The sequence below is a fragment of the Rhinolophus sinicus genome, linkage group LG18 (genome assembly GCF_036562045.2).
Source record: "Rhinolophus sinicus isolate RSC01 linkage group LG18, ASM3656204v1, whole genome shotgun sequence".
NCBI lineage: Eukaryota > Metazoa > Chordata > Mammalia > Chiroptera > Rhinolophidae > Rhinolophus > Rhinolophus sinicus.
In genome coordinates this window covers 13,768,573-13,789,177 of record NC_133767.1, presented here as the reverse complement: position 1 = coordinate 13,789,177, position 20,605 = coordinate 13,768,573, and the positions used below count along the sequence as shown (strand labels likewise).

At 43.6% G+C, this 20,605-nt stretch overlaps 1 protein-coding gene and 1 long non-coding RNA gene across 4 annotated transcripts; one reads left to right on the top strand and one right to left on the bottom strand.

Annotated features, from left to right (window-relative positions):
• Positions 1 to 630: 630 nt before the first annotated feature.
• Positions 631 to 16,724, bottom strand: MEFV (MEFV innate immunity regulator, pyrin). 2 transcript variants are annotated; one of them, XM_019714827.2, is made up of 10 exons: positions 15,747 to 16,724; positions 11,269 to 12,102; positions 9,276 to 9,682; positions 8,753 to 8,848; positions 5,498 to 5,728; positions 5,050 to 5,072; positions 3,348 to 3,463; positions 3,138 to 3,170; positions 2,772 to 2,804; positions 631 to 2,612 (listed from the first exon to the last, which is right to left on the bottom strand). In XM_019714827.2, exons 1-10 carry the CDS (start codon positions 16,021 to 16,023, stop codon positions 2,077 to 2,079), a joined length of 2,586 nt encoding a protein of 861 aa, XP_019570386.2. In that variant the 5' UTR covers positions 16,024 to 16,724; the 3' UTR covers positions 631 to 2,076. The 2 variants fall into 2 exon arrangements, with proteins under 2 accessions (XP_019570386.2, XP_019570387.2); XM_019714828.2 differs by having other exon boundaries at positions 9,276 to 9,655.
• Positions 14,269 to 18,886, top strand: LOC109436330 (uncharacterized). Of its 2 annotated transcripts, none has more exons than XR_002136091.2 (4): positions 14,269 to 14,301; positions 16,212 to 16,301; positions 16,732 to 16,928; positions 18,075 to 18,886. It is a non-coding gene; the product is annotated as an uncharacterized LOC109436330 (long non-coding RNA). The 2 variants fall into 2 exon arrangements; XR_002136088.2 differs by having other exon boundaries at positions 14,269 to 14,305.
• Positions 18,887 to 20,605: the final 1,719 nt, after the last annotated feature.

Below are 20,605 nucleotides of genomic sequence, written 5' to 3'. Positions count from 1 at the left end.
GCCAGCAGTTTAGTCCTGGAGAGAGCTGCCCTTCCATCCCTCTCCCTTAGGCCAGGCAATTTAGTTTCTCCCAGTATGTCCCCAGTGCTGCCCCAGTGCTGGAACTCTGAGAGAGTCAGTTGGCCAATAAGTCCCTGTGTGGGCCCTTTAAGGGGAACACCTGGGACTCCAGCAGCCCTCCTTCTCTCCCTGATGGAATTCCCACTGATTTTCACAGCCACATGTTGTGGAGAATCCTCTTCCCAGAGCTAGTGGTCTGGGCTGGGGAGTCTTGTATGGCGTTGGGACCCTTTACTCCTTAGGGGGGACCTCCAAGCCGAGAAATCCCTCCTGATTCTTAATGCCATGTGTGGGTATGAAACCAGCTTGTTTCATGTTTGCCCCTCCTACCAGTCTTGGTGTGGCTTCTTTATATCCTTAGTTATAGGAATTCTGTTCAGCTAGTCTTTAGATGGTTCTCAAGGGTGGTTGTTTTATAATTTAGTTGTAATTTTGATGTGTCTTGGGAAGAGGTGAACACAGCTTTTACTTACTTTGCCATCTTGACTGGAAGTCCTGTACTCTTTAAAAGGGTGAATTTCATGGTATGTGAATTATATCGCAATTAAAAAAAACCACCAGACAGGGAAATTTAGATAGAAATGTTTAGTATCTAAAATATTTATGAGGGACATACTATAAACAGCTAAGTTCAATATCTAGAGTTTACATAGTAAAGAGCTGTGTCATTTTTATGGAATGAAGCAAAAAGTGGAAATTCACATGGAAAAATTCACAGCCTCACTAAATGGTAATGAAATAAAACATGTAAAATTCCATTACATCTCTATTAAATCAGCCAAAAAAATAAATAAATTAAATTAAACATCAAATATTACTTTGGGCATGACACATTTTAAAACCTTTCTGGAAGATTGTATGGCCAACTGTAACAAGCATTATGAAATAGTTCACATTCTGGAGCCATTTTAGGAATAATAGGAGAAAAACTATGTGTATAGGGAGGTGGTGGAACATATACACGAAGCTGTCTGTGAAAATGTTATAGCAAGGGATAATTGGGAGTAACAAATGACAAACCATAGGGCACAGATAAGCAAATAGGGTATGTGAACTGTGTTAGAATGTGAATTATGCACATAGAACAAAGCTCCATGAAGACAGCAAAGCATGTGTTTTATGCTCGGGTCACAGCCATGGAGAACCTGAGTCTAATCTAGGCTCTTATGTGAAGCTGTGGAAAGAGGAGTTGGGGTACGAGGAGTTTGGAGTTTAATCTTCATTTAATTATTTTTCCCTTTACATCCCTTTTCTTTAAATGGGGGATAATAAAAGGGACATCTGTGAACTACAGCACCTAATATTCCACAGGCCCACAGATTTTCAGATATAGATCAGGACAGAATTCAACATTTGGAATATGTGTCACATATTTTTTTCCACAACAGCCCCATCTCTTTCATGGTGTTTAGTAGGGAAATGGGATCTCACAGTGATCAACTGAGTGACAAAAAATGGGTTTATGATCAAACTTTCTAATCAACTTATTTATGAGGACCAGCCAATACTCTTAAGAACGAGAGTTCATTAATCCAGGTACAAAAATATTTTATAACAATCCAGTCAGCTTGCTTTTTCCCCCTAGACTTCCCAAGTCCTTAACATAAGGGTGGATAGAATGAGGGAACACATCCTTGCTGTGGGGTTGTGAGGGAAAATGAAGGTAGGATGTCTGTCTCAGGAGCATCTTAGGGTGCTGATTCATACATGGATTTATTTAGCAACAGCCATGTACTTTCTACTCTGAAAAATATGGCATGTCATCGGTACATGTGTTCTCTTTACCCTTGGTTTACCATTAGTTTTGTACCTAGCTTACTTCTGCTACTAGTCCATAAGCTCCTGAGCACAGGGATTATCTTATTCCCTATATTCCCCAAAGCACCCAGAACCAAGTATGTGTTTAATAATGTATGAATAATACATTAATAATAATGTTTAAGTGTATGAATTCAAGTTACAAGGCTGGGACTTGGAAGAGAGATGCCAAGTATGGGGCAGTCAGTGAGGCCCCAGTCAATCCACTGGACAGATGGTAAGAGGATCCATGTTCTTCCCTCCATCATGTGTCCCAGGGCTGAAGATAGGTTGGAGGGGCCCAGAGGAGGAGAAGCTACTGAATGTGTAGATGTGGGATTTGGCTGTCACATTGTAAAAGGAAATGTCTCTAGCATTGTAGTCCAGGAAGATACCCACACGCCTGGGGGGCTCCCTCATCTTCAGGCGGGTTGGGGGAGAGGTGGACACCTGGTACTCCCTTCCCTTCATCATCACTACCCAGTAGCCATTCTCCGGTGACAAAGTCATGCTTCCCTTTCTGCTTGTGGATGCCTTGCAGATGCCCAGGACCCACCCTGTCTTGTCTCCCACCTCCACTTCCCAGTAATGGAGGCCAGAGAGGAAGCTCGGAGAGCCCAAGGCCATGATGCAGCTGTCAAATCTTTCTGGACTGTCAGGCAGATTGTTGCACTTGTTTCCAAGTCTCACACTCTTCAGGTCATCAGAGAAGATGAGGTTGGGGTGGGCGGTTTCTGCATCCAAGACCACATTAACTGCAGAGAGAATTAGAATACCTAGCTGGGGGTACATGGGCAACATCCCCACAGGTTCTTCCCACCTCCAGGAAACATACAGGGCTGTTTTTCTGGAACACAGGGGACAGCACAAGGACCTATCAGGCCAAGGCCACTTGCCTTGATCTGGGCACTTACCAGCATGTGCCTGAGCACCAACCAATTCTGGAACTACAGAGAAAAAGGAGATGGGGAAAAAAATGCTGAGCATTCCCATTCATTCCCCTGGTCCCCACAACAAGGGAAGACAAGGATCCCCATGCCCAGAACCCCGATTCCTCTGCTTGGATATAACCCCATTCCTCCCAGAACCCTGGGTCTGCCTCGGACATGCTATGGTCTGATGAGTTGACCTATCCAAACGAGCCTGTGAGGGCCTATCATGACCTTTCTCTTGCGTTTGTTACAGGTATTTTTCTCTCTTCTAAATAATGTTCAGAAATCAATAGTATAAAAGAATATCACAGTAACCCCTGCTCAGCACATGACCATCATCATACTTACCAATGAAGGTTTCCATTTCTGCCCGCAGGGCTTCTAAAGGGAGAAAGGGAACTCGAATTAAATTCCCAGCTAGGGACAGATCAGGGAGAGGCTGAAGGCAGAGTCAGAAGTCCAGGAGAGGTGGAGAAAGGATGCCAGGGTGCTCTTGGCTACATGGAGCTCAGGGAGGAAGCAAGCAGTTGCCTCCCGTTTTACCCCAAGCCTACTTACTTGAGAAGTGCTTTATGCTCTTCTCTACAAACTCTGATTTCTTGTAGAGCAGGTGGAACTTTTCTTTCATCTCTGGAGGGATTGACCATGGCTCAGGGATAGTCACTGTCTTGGCCCTAGAGACAAAACACTTGTCCACAGAGGGCTGGAGTATGGGAGTGGCCTAAGCTCCCTTGAGCTGGAAGGGAGGTCATACCCAGCTCAGCCTTGGCTTCGCAAAGGAAATCCTCCCTGAACGTCAGGTTCTAAACACTGGTACTCAACTTTGGCTATGGATCTTCACCACCTGGGGGTTTTAAAAACCACTGATATTAAAACCACAGGAATTTTAATAATAGCCTTAAAATGGTACTGATATTGAAATGCTCAGCCCAGAATTATCTATGTCAGATTAATTACACTTACCTAGTCTTTTTCTTTGTTGAAAAAAAAAAGATAATAGATGAGGAAAAAACCACAATGAGATGCTACTTTGCACCAATTAGGATGGCTATTTTTAAATAAAAAATAAAAAATAGCAGTGGCAGCAAGGAATTGGAGAGATTGGAACCCTTGTGCATTCCTGGTGACAATGTAAAAATGGGACAGATGTGGGAAATAGTATGGTAGTTCCTCAAAAATCTAAACATAGAATTACCATGTGATAGAGCAATTCCACTTCTGGGTATGTACCCAAAATAATTGAAAGCAGAGACGCAGATATCTCTGTACCAATATTCATAGCAGCATTATTCACAACAGCCAAAAGGTGGAAGTATCTATTGATAGATGAATGGATAAACAAAATTTGGTATATACATACAATGGAATATTATTATTCAGCCTTGAAAAGGATGAGATTCTGACACATGCTACAATGTGGATGAATCTTGAAGCCGTTATGCTAAGTGAAGTGAAACCAGACATAAAAGCACAAATATTTTATGATTCCACTTAGGAAATAGAGTAGTCAAATTCATGAAGACAGAAAGTAGTGGTGGTTGACCAGGGGCTGGGGGAGGGCGGAATTAAAAGTTGTTTAGTGCTATGGAATTTCCATTTGGGAAGATGAAAAAGTTCTGGAGATGGATGGTGGTAATAGTTGCACAATAATGCAAATATACTTAATGCCACTGAATTTACATTTAAAAATGGTTCTTAAAATGGTAAATTTTATGTTACTGTATTTTACCACCAAAAAAAAAAAAAGACTATAAAAAATTTATTCCTGGGTTGCGCTACTGAAGAATTTAAATTTAGCTCATCTGCCAGGGCCTGGATGTCAGGATTTTACAAAATCCTTTACAAAGCTCCTGGGTTGATGTAACGTCCAGCTTCCTTTCCTGCCTTCTGGGCTGAGCAGCTCTACTCCTGGAAAGTGCTTCCCTCTCTGAGGCCACAAACACTTGTGCAGGAACAGTTTTCATGAGGTGAATCACATAGGACACAATCCTATGCGTCTATTAGGGACGCTTCTTAGGCAGCCACAGTTAGCATGGCAGGCTGTGTTCATTCTTTCCAGTCTTCAACCCCATGCTCTCCCTCCTGATCATGCTGCTGTTTTGCCTACATAAATCCAGAAAGCCTTTAGGTAGCTGCAGGAGATGGGAGGAGCCCTGGGAGGAGCCCCACCCTCAGGGTTGGGAGCATCTCTCTTCTTGGACTGCCTCCCCAAATGCTTCCTGCAGGACACCCAAGGGAACACCAGGGGGCCTCTCGGTACCTGTGCAGGGTGAATCCGTTGTCCTAGGAGAGAAAAGAGGGAAGCTCTCCATTACCAGTCTCCTAAGGGCTGCACTGACTACTAGCCTCTCTTCCTGTGTTCTCAGCCCCAGGGTATCAGCATTTTGGGGCCACCTCTCCCCAATTCTAACTCTAATTACATGAAGTGGAAGCCCAGTGAGGGCCTGCAACAGAACTGCACCCATGCCCCTGCTTATCTCTTCTGGGAGATGCCAGGAGGTGCCCTGGATTCTGGGCCACCCTGGGCTCCTGAGAGCTCATCAAAGGGGTCTGGGCAAAGAGGCATTGTAAGTCCCCAAGATCAAGTCCCACCCTTGGACTCAAGGGCCTCACCCACTGGCTTGGGAAGAACTGATGGCAGTACTGCGAGCCGACGTCATTCTGCTGGGCACAGCGGGCAGGGCGAGGCCAGGTTCAGCCACACTCACCTGCATAAGCTCCCATTCTGACTGGCACTGCTTGGCCTCCAGCTCCTCAATCAGCTTGTCGAGAAGGGCAATGTCCCTGGACACGCGGGTATCATATGTCTCCCTGACCTGTCCAATGGTCTGGCCCAGCTCCTCCAGCCAGGCCACAAAGAGCCGCTCTTGCTCCTCCAGAAACTGGCACAACTGCTCCCACTGGTACCGGACTCGCTGCTTCTGGATTTGAGTTTGTTTCTAGGAATGGGATAGGAAGGTATAGAGGTCTGTGTGGTAAAGTGGATGTGTATGCCCACAGAATCCCCAGAAGCCCACCTCCTGGAGGTAGATAAGGCTTCATCAGCGTCTTGGAGGCCTGCATTCTAGAACAGGAGGCAAAATGGACCTTCCACAACAGCTGAAGGTAGAAGGGGATGGCTCTTGGAAAATGCCCTAAAACTTAGTGTTATGGATTAAATTGTGTTCCCTCCCAAATTCATATGTTAAAGTCCTAACCCCCAGTACCAGAAAATGTGATCTTATTTGGAAACAGGGTCTTTTCTGTTTTCATTAGTTAAGATGAGGTCATACTGGAGTGGGGTGGGCCACTGGAGTGGGGAAATTTCGACACAGACATAGACACAGGGAGAACAGCATGTGAAGAGACACAGGGAAAAGACGGACATCTACAAGCTGAAGAGAAAGGCCTGGAATATGTCTTTCCTCATGGCCCTCAGAAGGAACCAACCCTGTCAACATCTTGATTTTGGACTTCTAGCCTCCAGAACTGCAGGAGAATAAATTTCTGTGGTTAAGCCACTCAGTTGGTGATGCTTTGTTATGGCAGCCACAGGACACTAAGATACCTGGTGTTACCTTCTTCCTTCCTTGAAAGCCAGTGTGATGATGGCATTTGCCTGGGGTCATAAATGGACAAGATCATGAACCACCAAAGTCTTCAGGAGGGAAGCTTCACTCTCTGCCCCCACCCCAATGTGCTGGCATGTGGAAGGTTCTCAATATGGCTCTGAATGGCAACGGTCAGTCTAACTTGAATATAAGTGAACTTGACTTAACACTACTGTTGCACACTGGTCAACCTTTAGCTCTTCTATTGACCTGTTTCTCATCATCACTAGGAAGCTTCTTCAGTGAAGTAAAGTAGCTCTGGGGCAACTTTTCCTTCCTCCAAGGAGGGAGAGGGCCCTTCAGGTCCACTAAGACTGGTCTTAAGAAGTCTCATTGTTTTTGGCTCAAAAGGACAGGACTAACTGTAGTTATTTTAAACCAAAAATGTCTCCTCACTTTTTGTTGTTGATGACGGTAACATTGACTTTTTTTTTGTTTTTTAAGGACAGGTCAGTTGTCTTGTTCAGTGGCCTGTGTTCTAAAATTGTCTGATAATTTTGCTCACGATTAAATTCAGGCTAAGCATTTGGGTAAGAATACTATATGCGTATGTTTAATGCTGTGGTCTTTCTAGCACATCTCATGGAGTGGCAAAGAATATCATTTGTCCATCACCGTTATTGTGATACTAGGATCAGTTGCTTGATTAAGGAAGAGTCTACCAGATCTCTCCATAGTAAATGTACATTATTTCCTTTATAAAGTAATTTGGGGAGTGGCGCTTTGAGAGTGTGTAAATATCCTGTCCTCTAACGATCTAAAAATTTTAGCATTTATTGATGTTCCCTGTTGGTGTCAATTGTTATATTGGTGTTTGTATAATGGAAATTTCAAATTTAATTATTCTTTTATTTATGTTTTAGTTGGCATTCTGCTTTAAAGAAGAGCTTTTCCTTTCCCTTCCCTATGGTTAAATTTTTATTTTTTTTTTTGAAAGAATGAGGAGAAGTTCTGAAAAGAGCATCTCATTTCCACAGGGGCCCATGTTGCTGTGAGTTTCTTAAGGGAAAGCTGAACCTTCTTGTCTCCCTGAGTGGCCCAGGCTCCTGACTCGCCCTCCTCAGGGGGCATCCCTGACCTCTGCTCCACCCACAAGTTCTGAGCCACTTGGGATTACAGGAAAGGGTTTTCATTTTACTACAATTTGGGAGGTTCCCAAAAGTCAGACACCTGGGCCAATGTCACCCTCCTTCCATTCTGCCCTTTTTTTTTCTTTGCCTGTCTCCCATTCTGGTGTGGTGGGTCCCAACAGAAGTTTGGAACTCAAAGAGGGAGATGGGATCCAACCAACAGAAATGCATCAGACGGGCTGGACCAGTGGCTCAGGCGGTTACAGCTCCAGGCTCCTAACTCCGAAGGCTGCCGGTTCGATTCCCACATGGGCCAGTGGGCTCTCAACCACAAAGTTGCCAGTTCAATTCCTGGAGTCCCGCAAGGGATGGTGGGCTCCACCCCCTGCAACTAATGATTGAACTCGGCACCTTGAGCTGAGCTGCCGCTGAGCTCCCGGATGGCTCAGTTGGTTGGAGCGCATCCTCTCAACCACAAGGTTGCTGGTCTGACTCCTGCAAGGGATGGTGGGCTGTGCCCCTTGCAACTAGCAACGGCAACTGGACCTGGAGCTTAGCTGTGTCCTTCACACCTAAGACTGAAAGGACAACAACTTGAAGCTGAACGGCACCCTCCACAACTAAGATTGAAAGGACAACAACTTGACTTGGGGAAAAAAAAAAAATCCTGGAAGTACACAGTTCCCCTTCTCCAATAAAATCTTTAAAAAAAAAAAAAAAGAAATGCATCAGACAATCAAGGCTGTGTGAGACAGGTGCCTTCACTTGCAGGGAAAATGGAAGCTACTTATGCATTGAAAGAGGCTGGACACCAGCTTGATAGAGGAAGGCCAATAATTTGTACTTACTGAAATCTGTGGTATCGCAAAACCACAATTTTAACGACAATGTCTACTTTATTCATTTGAATTTTAAAAATTGATAGGGTTTTTGTAAAAGAAAAACGGACAACAACAATAATAAAAAACAATACAGAGGAGTATTTAAAGCTGAAAAATGTCCCCTCACCTTTGCTCTATCCCATCCATCAGCAACATCCACTCACATTAGTTTCTCTAAACCATTTTGTGGTATGAAAAAGTGCAACAGGGTCCACGGAGATGTGGGTGGTGCCCTTCTGCAGGGACAAGCTCATCCTTGGACACCCATTACCTCCCTGCCTCCACACCAAGAGCAGGTGACTCTAAATATGTGATTAGCTCTGCTTCGCTGTGAACCAGAACAGAACCTCGGTGATGCCTGTTCACTCTTGGTCCCCTCCCTCCTTCTGCAGTGGTGAGCCCAGGGAAGGACTTGGCCTTACCAGGTAGTTTGCGGTGTTCTTATCCCCCTGAGATCTCTGCTCTTCTCCAGATTTTTTCAACTCCTTCAGATATTCCAGCTGCTTCTGAATTTGTTCCTGGGAAAAGAGCACTTGTTGAAGCTTAAACTTGGCTCCTGCCACCTTAGTTAGAGCCAATCCTAGAGGGGTAAATCTGCATCAGGAATTAAAACAGGGTGCTACAGCCAAGAGTACATGGAGGGGTGCCCAGGAAGGAGGAAGAATGAATTCTCCACACTGAGGGAAGCAGAGCCAAGAGAGAGAGATTCCTAGTGACCTCCTGTGAACACCTGAATTCAGCCATACCTGACCAGATCCCTTGGACCTCTGAGTTACGTGAACTGGTAAATTCTCTCTTTGCTGTCCTGGTTTGTATTGTGTTTTTACCATTTATAGCTCAAGAATGCTGGCTAATGCATCAACCTCCCAGTGTCACTGGGAAAATGAAGCAAGCCCAGTGTGCCCAAGTGCCCAGCAGAGAAAGCCCCCAGACAGGAAGCCCTACCTTGTATTCCAGGGCAGCCTCCGCGATGGGGCGCACCCGGTGGCCTCGGTGCTCCTGACTTAGGCTGCAGATGAGGCAGATAGGCTCCCTGTGGTCCTCGCAGAAGAGCAACTGGACCTGCATCATGTGACGCTCACATTGCAGCGGGGGCTTGGGGCTCCCGCTGACCATCTGTAGGCCCTCCTGCTGCTTGGGGTCTCCACTGTTCTTCCTTGGGATCGAGGCCTGGCACAGGCGGCAGCTGGATGAGCAACCACCTGAGGCCTTCGGATCCCTACAAGCACCAGAGCAGCTGCAGGAATCATGCACACAGGTGCCACCAACCGGGTCTCCTTTCTGGGTATGGCAGAGGGGACACACAGCCTCATCTTGCGGCCTCCCTGGGGACATGGCAGTGGAAAAATCTCCTGAGTGACAAGCCCAGGATATTACAAAGGAGTAATACAAAAGCACAACAGAGAGAGAGAGAGCCCATTCCTGGGACACGTGAGTTATCTGTTAGACTGGACACTTCTTAGCTTGTCCTCCCCTGATGCCCCTCCAGCAAGGCAGCAGACAAGACCCTTGGACTGAGGGTGAGGGGCTAGATCTCATGACAGTCCTAAGACCTGGAATTCTTGAGCATTTATCGTGATGAGAGGAGAGGCCTTTTGCTATAACTTCTATGTCTTCCTCCTGCACATACACTGATCTAGCAGGTGATATAAGGACAGCAAAACCTTCTGACTGGTGTTTGCTTTGACACTTAAAATCACCTAGGCTGCTCATGACTCTAGTGGGAACTCCCTGGGGACAGTAGATGGCTCATAGCTGGACCTCCAGCCCCTAGCAGAGTCCCTGGCACATGGTAAGCCTTTGGGAAGCGTGTGTTGAATGAAGGAACAAATGGACCACTTCTCACACCCCGATTCATGAATTATTAAATGAAAGTAAGGAAGGGGACTTCATGAGGCTGAAGGGTATAATCCACCATGATGACATACAGCTATGACAATCTCTGCAGTAAGACCATAGCACAACTTCATGAAGCAGAAATGACAGAAGATACAAGAAGAAATTTCACAATCCATCAGTGACCTCCCACTTCCTCCTCTCACAGGGTCCCAGGAATTTATATCATAACTGTAAGTAAGGCCCCTCAGTAACCATTCTCCCCTCCTACCCTTGAGATAGAATTGATTGCTGCTTCCTCCCCCTCCAAATAAAACTACATTTCTCAGCCTCCTTTGCAGCTAGTTGTGGCCATTTGACTGCATTCTGGCCAAAGGGATGTAAATGGATTAGCTTCTAGAAACTTTTGGAAACCTTCCCTAAGTGATACTATCCTCCTTTGTCCCTCTGTCCTGCTGCCTGGAATGAGGATGCCACCATTTGAGATCATGATCTTGAAAGTAAACTTAGTAGAGCTGAAAAACAGCAGGAGCCTGGGTTCCTGGGCCATGGACTAGCACATCTGTCCCGGGCCACCTGTATGTCATTTATGTGAAACAGCAGCAAACTTCTCTTTTGTTTCAGATATTGTTGTTATGATATTTCTGCCATTCACAGCCCAACATAATCCTAATTTTTTCCTCCTTAGTATAAGAGAACTAAGATTTTAGCCACCAGCTCTCCTGTCTGCCCAGAGAAGGCAAATGGCAGAATCTCAGCCCCATGACATTACTGCAATAGGGTTATTGGGAGAAGGGGAGTTTTTCCCAGGGGCTCAACCTTGGGTCCATGAAGCCCTTGGAATTCTAAAGCAGGACTTCAGAGTGTCTAAGAACTAACTGAAATTTGATGCACCATTTTGTGAATATGTGCATATATAGATTTTTCCCCCAGGATTCATAGCCTCCAACAGATACCCAAAGGGTTGGGGACCTCCGGGAGCACCCAAGAATTCAGTGACATAAATACATTGGGATTAAAAGGAGGTTTATGGGAGAAGACCTGCCCAGGTCACTATTCCCTAAGGATGCCAGGTCTTTTGGATTCTGGGGTCCTTTCTTACCTGAAGATGGAGGGACTTCAGGATTTGAAGACTCATGGAGCACACTGCCTACCACCTCCTCCAAGGTCTCAGAGGTCTCTGGACCCTCAATTTCCTTTTTCTCTGAAGGTGCTGTGGCTTCTGGATGCTCCCAGGTCTTCTCCTCTGCAGCCAATGTTACATTGGAAGGTGTATTCCTGAATGCTTCTCCACCCAGGATCACACAATGTTCTAGATTCCTGGAGCCTTTCTCTGGCGCCACAGGAGCCCCTCCCTCCAGAGTGGCTGCTTCGCTGGAGTTGGCTGCTGAGTCCAACTTCTCACTTCTCATTTTCTCTTGAAGAAGAAGAGTTTCTGGATTGGGGGCTTCTCTTTCTCTTGAAGTAATGGTAAGTTCAAGACTTTTGGGTCGCTTATTTTTTGAAGGTAAATTTACTTCAGATATCTTGCATTCTTTCCTTCCTGGGGACCCAGCAAATGACCCACTAGAAAGTCCTTGGAGCCTTCCTGCAGAGCTGGCATTCCTGCGTAGGGTGACACTCGAATTGCTCCCCTTATCCCCTGGCAGCTTATTGGGGAGGGGACTTCTCCTGGAAGACAGAGTCATGCCCCTGGCCGCTGGCTTGCCCTGCATATCCAGGCCCTCCGAGACCTTCTGATCTCTTCTTTTGCCCTGAGGCTTCTTCTGGGCCCCCCTTCCAGCCTCGGGCTGGCTGCCTGGCAGGCTGGCTGCCCCATAACTGTTTTGCCGCTGCCTTTCACCTTCCGGGTCACCTGGTATCCTCAGGCTCTTGGGCTTTTTCTCCCCAGAGGAACAAGACATTGTTGAACAGTTGGTGCCACTTATTGGATATTCTGAAAGGACAATGAGACAGTTGGGAGCTCAGAGCCAAGGGCTGGGGGAAGGGAGAGAAGAGATAAATCCTCTCTGAAATTAGAGACGTTCCATTCAAAACATTCTAGACAACAGCATTCAATTACCATTAAATAAGAACATACTAATTATTTGCTATATATTTTTCAAATCGTGCTTTCAGACTATTTAGGCAGGAGAACTTGTTTCCAATGTAAGAATTCCAAAAACAGAATTCTTCATACATAAATAAAAACCCTAGTTTATTAGTATAAATTTGTGTGTGATTATAGATGTACAAAACTCACTTATAAAATCAATCAATAAACAACAAGTGTTGGTGAGGATGTGGAGAAAAGGGAACCCTTATGCACTGTTGGTGGGATTGCCAATTGGTGCAGCCACTATGGAAAACAGTCCGGAAGTTTCTCTAAAAATTAAAAATAGAATTACCTTATGACCCAGCAATTCCACTCCTGGGTATTTATCCAAAAAAATCCAAAACACTAATTTGAAGAATATATATACACCCTATGTTGACTGCAGTGCTATTCACAATAGCCAAAATATGGAAACAACCCAGTGTCCATCAATAGATGGTTGGATAAAGAAATTGTGGGACATGTGTACAATGGAGTATTACTCTGCCATAAAAACAATGAAATTTTACCATTTGCAACAACATGGATGGACCTACAGGATATTATGCTAAGTGAAATAAGTCAGACTGAGAAAGACAAATACCATATGATCTCACTTATACACAGAATCTAAAGAACAAAATAAATGAACAAAACAAATACAGCTACAGAGAACAAACTGATGATGTTTGCTAGATGGGAGGGGGGTTGGGGAGATGGGTGAGAAAGTTGAAGGGATTAGGAAGTACAATTTGATAGTCACAAAATAGTCACAGTGATGTGAAATACAGTATGGGGAACAGTCAATAATGTAAGATGGGTACCAGACTTATTGGGATCACTTCATAAATTATATAAATGTCTAACCACTGCACTGAACTAATATAAAATAATGAACTAATAAAATAATATTGAATGTCAATTATAATCAATATATATACATATATATAGTCATGGGATGTAAAGTACAGCATAGGGAATATAGTCAATGGGATTGTAATAGCTATGTACGATGTCACGTGGGTATCAGACTTGTTGGGGTAAAGACTTTGTACGGGGTGTAAATATCTAATCATTATGTTGTTTTGTACACCAGAAACTAATAAAAAAAATTCAATAAATTAAACAATACAAAATAAAAAAAACAAAAAAAAATTCAAAAAATTCCATCAACAGATGGAAACTAGACTTTTGGTGATGAGCACACTGTAGTGTATACAGGTATCAAATTATAATGCTGTACACTTGAAACTTATATAATGTTATTAACTAATGTTGCTTCAATTTCAAAATAAGTAAACAAAATGCTCTGGGGAAAAAAATTCAATTACAATAGTAAACAAGGGGAAGAATAGTTGTATTATGAATGGCAAAATAGTGGTAATCACTGAAGGTGGGTGATGGGGAGACACTTCATCATAGTACCCTTTACTCTTGAGTATGTTTGAAAATCCAATTAAAAGTTTTAAAGGAAAAAAAAAAATCTTTCACACAGAAAGGGACAGTAAGGTTGTGTACCTGTCTCAATCTGGCATCAGATATAGAAGAAAAAGAAAATCTCTCCTGAAGATTTGTAAACACAAGTGCAAATTCACATAATTCATACAGTCCAAAAAAACTTCAAGAGATTAATTTCATTTGAAGAGGGTCCTACGCACATTGTCCCCAGGTAATTAGGGTGAGGACCTTTCTCTGGAAAACTCAACTTCAAGCAAGGCATCAAAGAATTCCTACACTGCTGTATAATATGTTGGAAAGTGTTAAGAGAGTAAATCCTAAGAGTTCTCTCACTATCTGAAAAGATGGGTGTTAGCTGAACCTATGTGGTAATCATTTCACAATATGTGTAAATCAAACCATCATGCTGTATGCCTTAAACTTATATAGTCATGTGTGTCAATTTTTTTCTTAATAAAATGGGAAAAAGAACTAAGGTGTTTGGTGCAAAAATTTGAAATCGGGTTATGAAGGACAGTTAAGTTAAAACTTCAGAAACTAAATTATTTCTGCTTTTTTTTTTCTTTTGGTTTCAGGAGGTACAGAAAATCCTAATTCACATACGTAAGTAAGTGTAAATGGTAATTTTTTTTGAAAAAACAGCTTGCTTTGAAATTTCAGGATATTGTTTAATTAAACAGAAATGACAGGAAAGTCTTAGTGTTATCGAAGGTCTACATCATGAGTTCAAGTACAGCACTAACTATCACACTGGTGGCCTTCAGTATTTTAACATTTGGTTAATGATACATGTTAATATGAATTTGTTAGCTTTTTTTAAGTTGAAAAAGTAGTAACATTTGCATCAAGTATTTGCTAACATGCTAAAGAATCCCTGAAATATCTTCCTGGGACATAATTTTAAAACTACGCTAACAAAGAAATGAAGATAATCTATTATTAGCACCTTAATATTTGGTTTGAAGAAGCTTGTATTAAAATTACTTTAAGAAAAAGATAAAACATAGAAAAAATGAAGAATAAAATTTAAAGTTGTTTAAAACACTTTGCTGTTGGCTTTGTGTTTTAGGAAAACATAAGTTACCAAAACTGCCTCAAGAACTGATGAGAAACCCTGGATAGGCTAATAACCAGATTTTAAAACATAAAAAAGTAATTTAAAAATTCTATTCATCAAATTATTACAGGCTCAGATTAGAGTTGGTTTAATTTTATTGCTCTTTGAAAGAACAGATAATTTTTGTTCTTTAAACTGTTCTACCACATTTAAACACATGACAAGCATTTCTGATGTATTCTCAAAGTTTAGAAATAGAAGAAAAATTCAGACACCAAAGAATATTTTTTTCAACTGACCCTCAAAGTCTTTAAAAGCAGAAATTGAGTAGGCCACATTCTTTGATTACAATGTAATAAAATCAGAAAGTACAGCAAAAGAGCAGCAGAAGAACCAGGAGAGGGAAAGAAGAGGGAAAAAAAGAAAAGATGAGAGAGAGAGAGAAAGAGAGAAAGAAAAAGGGATGAGAGGTAAGGAGGGAGGTCAGGAGGGAGGGAGGAAAAGAAAAGAAAGGAGAACGTCCTTTTGAGAATTCTAAAATGCCTTTGTAAAATGTGTTAAAGAGCTCAAAACAAATTAGGTGGGTAACGAGGTGAAGATTACCTGTCAACCCTATTAATGTGATTGGTTAGCAAGCCCTTTTGCTTACCCAGATACTTGTTTGTACACAAGTATTAATCATAAATGAAGTGAGGAATTCTCTACAAACAGGCATCTAGCTCCTGCCTCTCCTGATCCTTCCCAGAGTTAGAATTTCAACCGTTTTTTAAAAAATTTTTTAAGCCACTGGGAGGCTTAGCTTTACTAATCCGGCTCCAAAGACCAGAGCGGGGAAAGGGACTTGCTTGGTCAAGGTCACTAGCGTCATGGTAGATCTGGGACTCCTATCCCCCAAGTCAAAGTGCGTGGTCTGAACAGGCACTTGTTCTTATACCTTCCACCTCATCCCAGCAGTTACAATGGTAGAGGAGGGGGCATGGGGCCGACTTACCTGGGTCAGTCGCCCTGTGGAGCTCCTCTGCCAGGAGATGCTGGTTGATGGCTTTCAGCACCTGCAGGGTCAGCTGCACAGCACACTTCTCCCCATAGTGAGTGACCAACAGAGAGGCCAACTTCACTTGTCTGGCTGTCTGAAGCTGGCCCCTGGGTATCCGGGGGTGCTCCTTCTCCAGGCTGGTATTCTGCAGCTTGAACTTGAACTTCTCAAAGTCGTAAGGCACCAGCTCCTCCAGTGAGTGTAAGAGATGGTCACTGGGGGTCTTGGCCATGGTGTTGACCAGGAGAGGCTGGAGCCAGCTGTCTGGCTTCTGGGAGGAGAAGAAGCCCTTTGTCCTGGAGCCCACGGGGTAAGTGAGAAGAGGCAGCTTGTGAAATAACGGAAAAGGCACAGGAAATGCTCTGTGCTTTGGTGGAACTGAGATTATGAGTGTCACTGCTGGCTTGTGTTCTCTTGCAGATTTTTGCAGCTTTTCCAGCTGGGAGGGCTCAATGCCTTCCCTCCAATGCCCCAGCTCTCATCTCCAAGGGCTGGACTGTAGAGTGGTGGGTAAGTTTGTGAGGGGAGTCTGGGATTGGATTCCAGTCTCTTTATCCTTGGGCAGGCAGTCAGATGCTTCCCTCTCTCCTCCTCCCAGGATTTGGGGTGAGGGGTGGGAACAGAACCCCTGGTCCCATGCTGGAGAGGACCATGATAAGGTCAGCCCCTTTGGTCAACTGTTCTCTGCCAGAATCTTGGGATTTAATTCACACTTCATAGCCAATGGTGAGAAGGGCAGGGGGTGGGGGTGGGGAGCAGCAAATATAGCCCTGCAAGCTTTTGGTTCCCTGCCCAAGAAGGCAGGCAAGGCCAGAAGGGCACTGCCAAGAGAGAAGCCCTGGTGTTGCCCCTGTTGATGCAGTTCCAGTTGTCTGGTACTTCCAGCAAGGGCCTCATAATGCCATGCGTGGGACCACCATCCTGATCTGTTTGTTCCCAGAGCTGACTATGCCCTGGCTTCCTGTGAACCTACCTGGGGAAAGATGCTCATCCATACACATTTACTGAACACATATTCTGGAGACCATGCCAGGATGCTGGAGAAGCAAGGTGGAAAAGGTATAGACGTCCTTCAGAGCTCACAGCCCAATGTAGGGCCCCAGAGGGGGCTCCAAAGCTCATGGAAGTTGTATATGGGTAAGCTGACTTCTTCCTCAGAGAACTGCTTTTGTCTTTCTGCATATCCTGATTTTTCCCCCAACTTTTTGTTTTGAAAAATTTCAAACCTGCAGAAAAGTTGGGAACATAGTAGTACAATGAACACTTATATACCTTTTACCTAGATTAGCCAACTGTTTACATTTTATAGTATTTGGTTATAGTCTCCTCTCCTTCCCTCCCCTCCCCACCCAATGCTTTCAGTCACACACTTTTTTTTCTGAACCATTTGGTATGAATTGAAAATATTATCACATATTACTCCAAATACCCTAGATGCCATAAATACTAAGAACAAGGATACAAATATATTATTTTAAATAATCAGAATACAGTAATCACACTCAGGAAATTTAATGTTGTTAAATCAAATTTCCCCAATTGTCCTTGACAGCTTTTTTTTTTTTCAATCCAGGGTCCAATCAGAGATCATGCATAGCTTTCAGTTATCATGTCTCCGTAGTCTCTTTTCATCTAGAACACTTTTACACTTACTCTGCTTTTTTCTTAATTCTTTCCAGACAATGTTTTCGAAAAGTCCATTCCAAGCAGAATGCCGCTCAATTTAGATTTGTGTTATTGTTTCCTTATTATTAGCCTGAGGGTATATCTAACACATGCTAAGGTCTCTCCATTATAAAAGGACATTTTTTCTCTGTAATTAATTAACATGATTGTGTAGAAATGTCTGATTCTCTCATAATATTTCACCGCATGGTTTTACCTTCCATTAAGGATGCTTTCTTAAATCAGTTGCTACAATGGTGGTTACCAAATGGTGATATTTCTATCATTTAGTTGGTCTCATTTGCATATCCTGGTTTAAACTTTATATTTCTCATGACATTTTTGGCTTACAGATGTTTTGTTGGTAATACAGTTACCCTGCAACAGTGCTTACTCTGAGCCAGGCACAACTTGCTTTATATCCATTATCTCCTAGAGTTTCTGCAGCTCCCTTCAGGACAGAATTCGTCAGCCCCATTTACACCCACTATTAGTAGCTTAGCGACTTGCCCAGAGCCAGGATTCAAACCTACCGTTAACCACTTTGCAATATTGTCTCCCTGCATAATAATTTCTTATTTTACTATGCATCACTAACTATGGATGTCATTTTTTCAGCTCACCAGTGAGGATCAAAATGGGCCCTACTGACAACTCCCACAAGTCAGTGACAACATTCTGATGGTTGGCTGAACAAACAGCCCTATGTGTGACCAGCCTGGGATCGAGACGTCAGTGAGTTCTGGTTGGTTGAATTTATCTTACTGTCCAATTGTACTTTGTATTTTACAGAGTATTCAGTGCTTTTGGTTTAATAGTTGATATAGTATCCAGTTCTCTGGATCGTGCTGAGAAAATACCCACAACCCACATCTTCCCTAAAAAAATGGATGAACTCAAATGCACATTTGTTATGCAAATGTTGGATTGTGAAATTCTAAGGTTCAGCCAGAAGGTTGTTGACTGGGGTGTCTCTGGGACCAGGACCTGTATCAAATTCCGGAATGCAGCGGCACAGGCACCTCCCCGGAATCCTCCCACTGCTGACGCAGAAATGATGAAATTGTGCAATGACATGCAGTGTCTCTCATGTTCTTGGGTCCCTGACCCTGTCTCCACTGCCTAGGAAACTCCTCTAAACTGAGACTAAAGCACTATGCCACAATTGGATAGGAAACTGGGCTTTCCAGTCTACAGCATGCTGTTTTGCAAGTGCAGTGACATCTTTCGTAATGGGCAATTCGGAGGAAGAGACTTCTTGGAGAGCAGTGTTTTGATGCTACTAAATCCTTTCTAGGTAGAGAGAGTCTTACAAAACTCAAATTTTTTGAGATTCCAGTGAGTTTTTAAAATGAAGAAATGTGAAAATAGGATTATAGCTATTGGGATGCATTTTAAATCTTTAACAATTAAAGTGGAGTATTGATGAACTCCTATTTCTTGTTCCTCTGTGATTGTATGTGTGCCCTTATTTGGGGATAACATGATAAATCTAAATCCAATGCAACTGGTACAAAGGGTCCAACCTCTGCTTTTATGCCTACGTAATACACAGTTGTGTCACCCTGGCCTTTACTCCATTTCTGGTCATCAAGGGTTTCACTTTTTACTGCATTCATTTTTGTATCATTTTGGGATTTTTAAATCAATATGTATTACTATTTATAATAAGAAAAAAGGTAGTTTTAAGAAAGTACTTTATAGTTAGCTTAGCCTCTACAGTGCAATCATTCCTGTCCACCCAACCATCACGATAAAGGATGTCTATAAAGTAGTATTTAAATATAATACATATCTGCTATTGAGAAAATGGAAAGAATTGCCGGGAAAATCATGGAAGAGTTCCTGTGTTAATCTGGAGTTGAAAATAGTGGATCCCATTGTGACGTGAATGCTCCCTTGCCCCCCAGTCTGTTGAATTTTACGGGAGAAATCTGAGACTTTGAGGAGCTAACCACTGAAGTTCCAGGTGAATTTTCAGGCAATGAACCTCCCACTGAGAAACATACTTGTAACTGTGCTGAGCGCAAACAGAGTTCTGGGACAATGTGCAACCTCCTAATCAGAATGGGACAGAGGGAGAGGAAGGCAGCTTCCCAAAGTGGGATGCAAAGGGTGACCTTGACCTGTTGAGGTAGTCCAGTAATGGGATCTGAATAGGTCCCAACCAGCTCACCAATGAGAACTTCATTTGCAGTATGGTAATATTAAGCAAGAGGCTTTGTAAGCTATAAAGTGTTTATACACATTGTTCCGATTGTTAACTCTAGATGGTCAGTGGGTGTTTATTTTACTCTTTAAATTTTTCTGTGTACTTAAACATTTTAAAAACTGAAAAAGTTTTGTTCTACCACTATTTATAAGGGACCCTCTAGGAGGCTGAATTTGGGCATATAGCTCCTGACAGCCAAAGGCTTACAGGTCAGTGAAGGAGGAAAACACAGTTGCCTGCAAGGCAACTGCTCTCCCCCACACCCTTTGAGGTTCGGTTTACATAATCCTGTCCCCACTTTCACACCTTCACGGTCCTTTCACCCCCGGAAGAGCTGACCCTCTCCTGCCCGGTGCTTCTGTCATTCCCGCTCACCACCTCTTATTGAAACTGTTCAGTTTGTTAGCTGCACAAAGTTGTGGGGGGAAATACCGGACTCCAAGATCTAGGACTCCTGTGACCTGGTCAAGTTATTCGACTTCTTTGAGTGTGCTTTCTGTCAAATGGGTTGTTGGGGAATTCAATGAGGAAAAAAGTATGCAAATGTGCCTGGCACCGTGGGATAAGTGTCAACTTCATTTTTTGGTATTCTAGCGCCTGACACGTCATGGGCAGTGTCGGTGAAAGTGGACGGAAGATTTCTGCCTCCAGGACCTCCTCCCATCTCACCCCACAGTTCCCGTCTTGGGAACAGGAAGGCGCTGTCTTGGCGGGTGTCACGCTAGGCAGCATCTCCCTGAGGCAACAACTCGGAGGGGAAGCGGCTTGTGGCAGGAGGGGGAAGAGCGGCGGGTGGATAAAGAAGTGTCAGCGCGGCGCCCCGACAGACAGGCTGGCGCTGGGGTCAAGGCCCGCTCGGCACTCTATCTCAGCAGGGCCTCGGGACGTGCTCGAGATGAGGGAAGCCCCGAGAGGCGCCACGCACCCGCCGCGGCCC

Excerpts from the sequence above, each read along its gene's own strand:
- MEFV (XM_019714827.2), bottom strand. The coding sequence starts at position 16,023 with ATGGCCAAGACCCCCAGTGACCATCTCTTACACTCACTGGAGGAGCTG. Across the intron at positions 5,073-5,497 it reads CAGAATGGGAGCTTATGCAG|GACAACGGATTCACCCTGCA; the intron begins GTGAGTGTGGCT and ends TTTCTCTCCTAG. Across the intron at positions 3,464-5,049 it reads AACGGATTCACCCTGCACAG|GGCCAAGACAGTGACTATCC; the intron begins GTACCGAGAGGC and ends TTTTGTCTCTAG.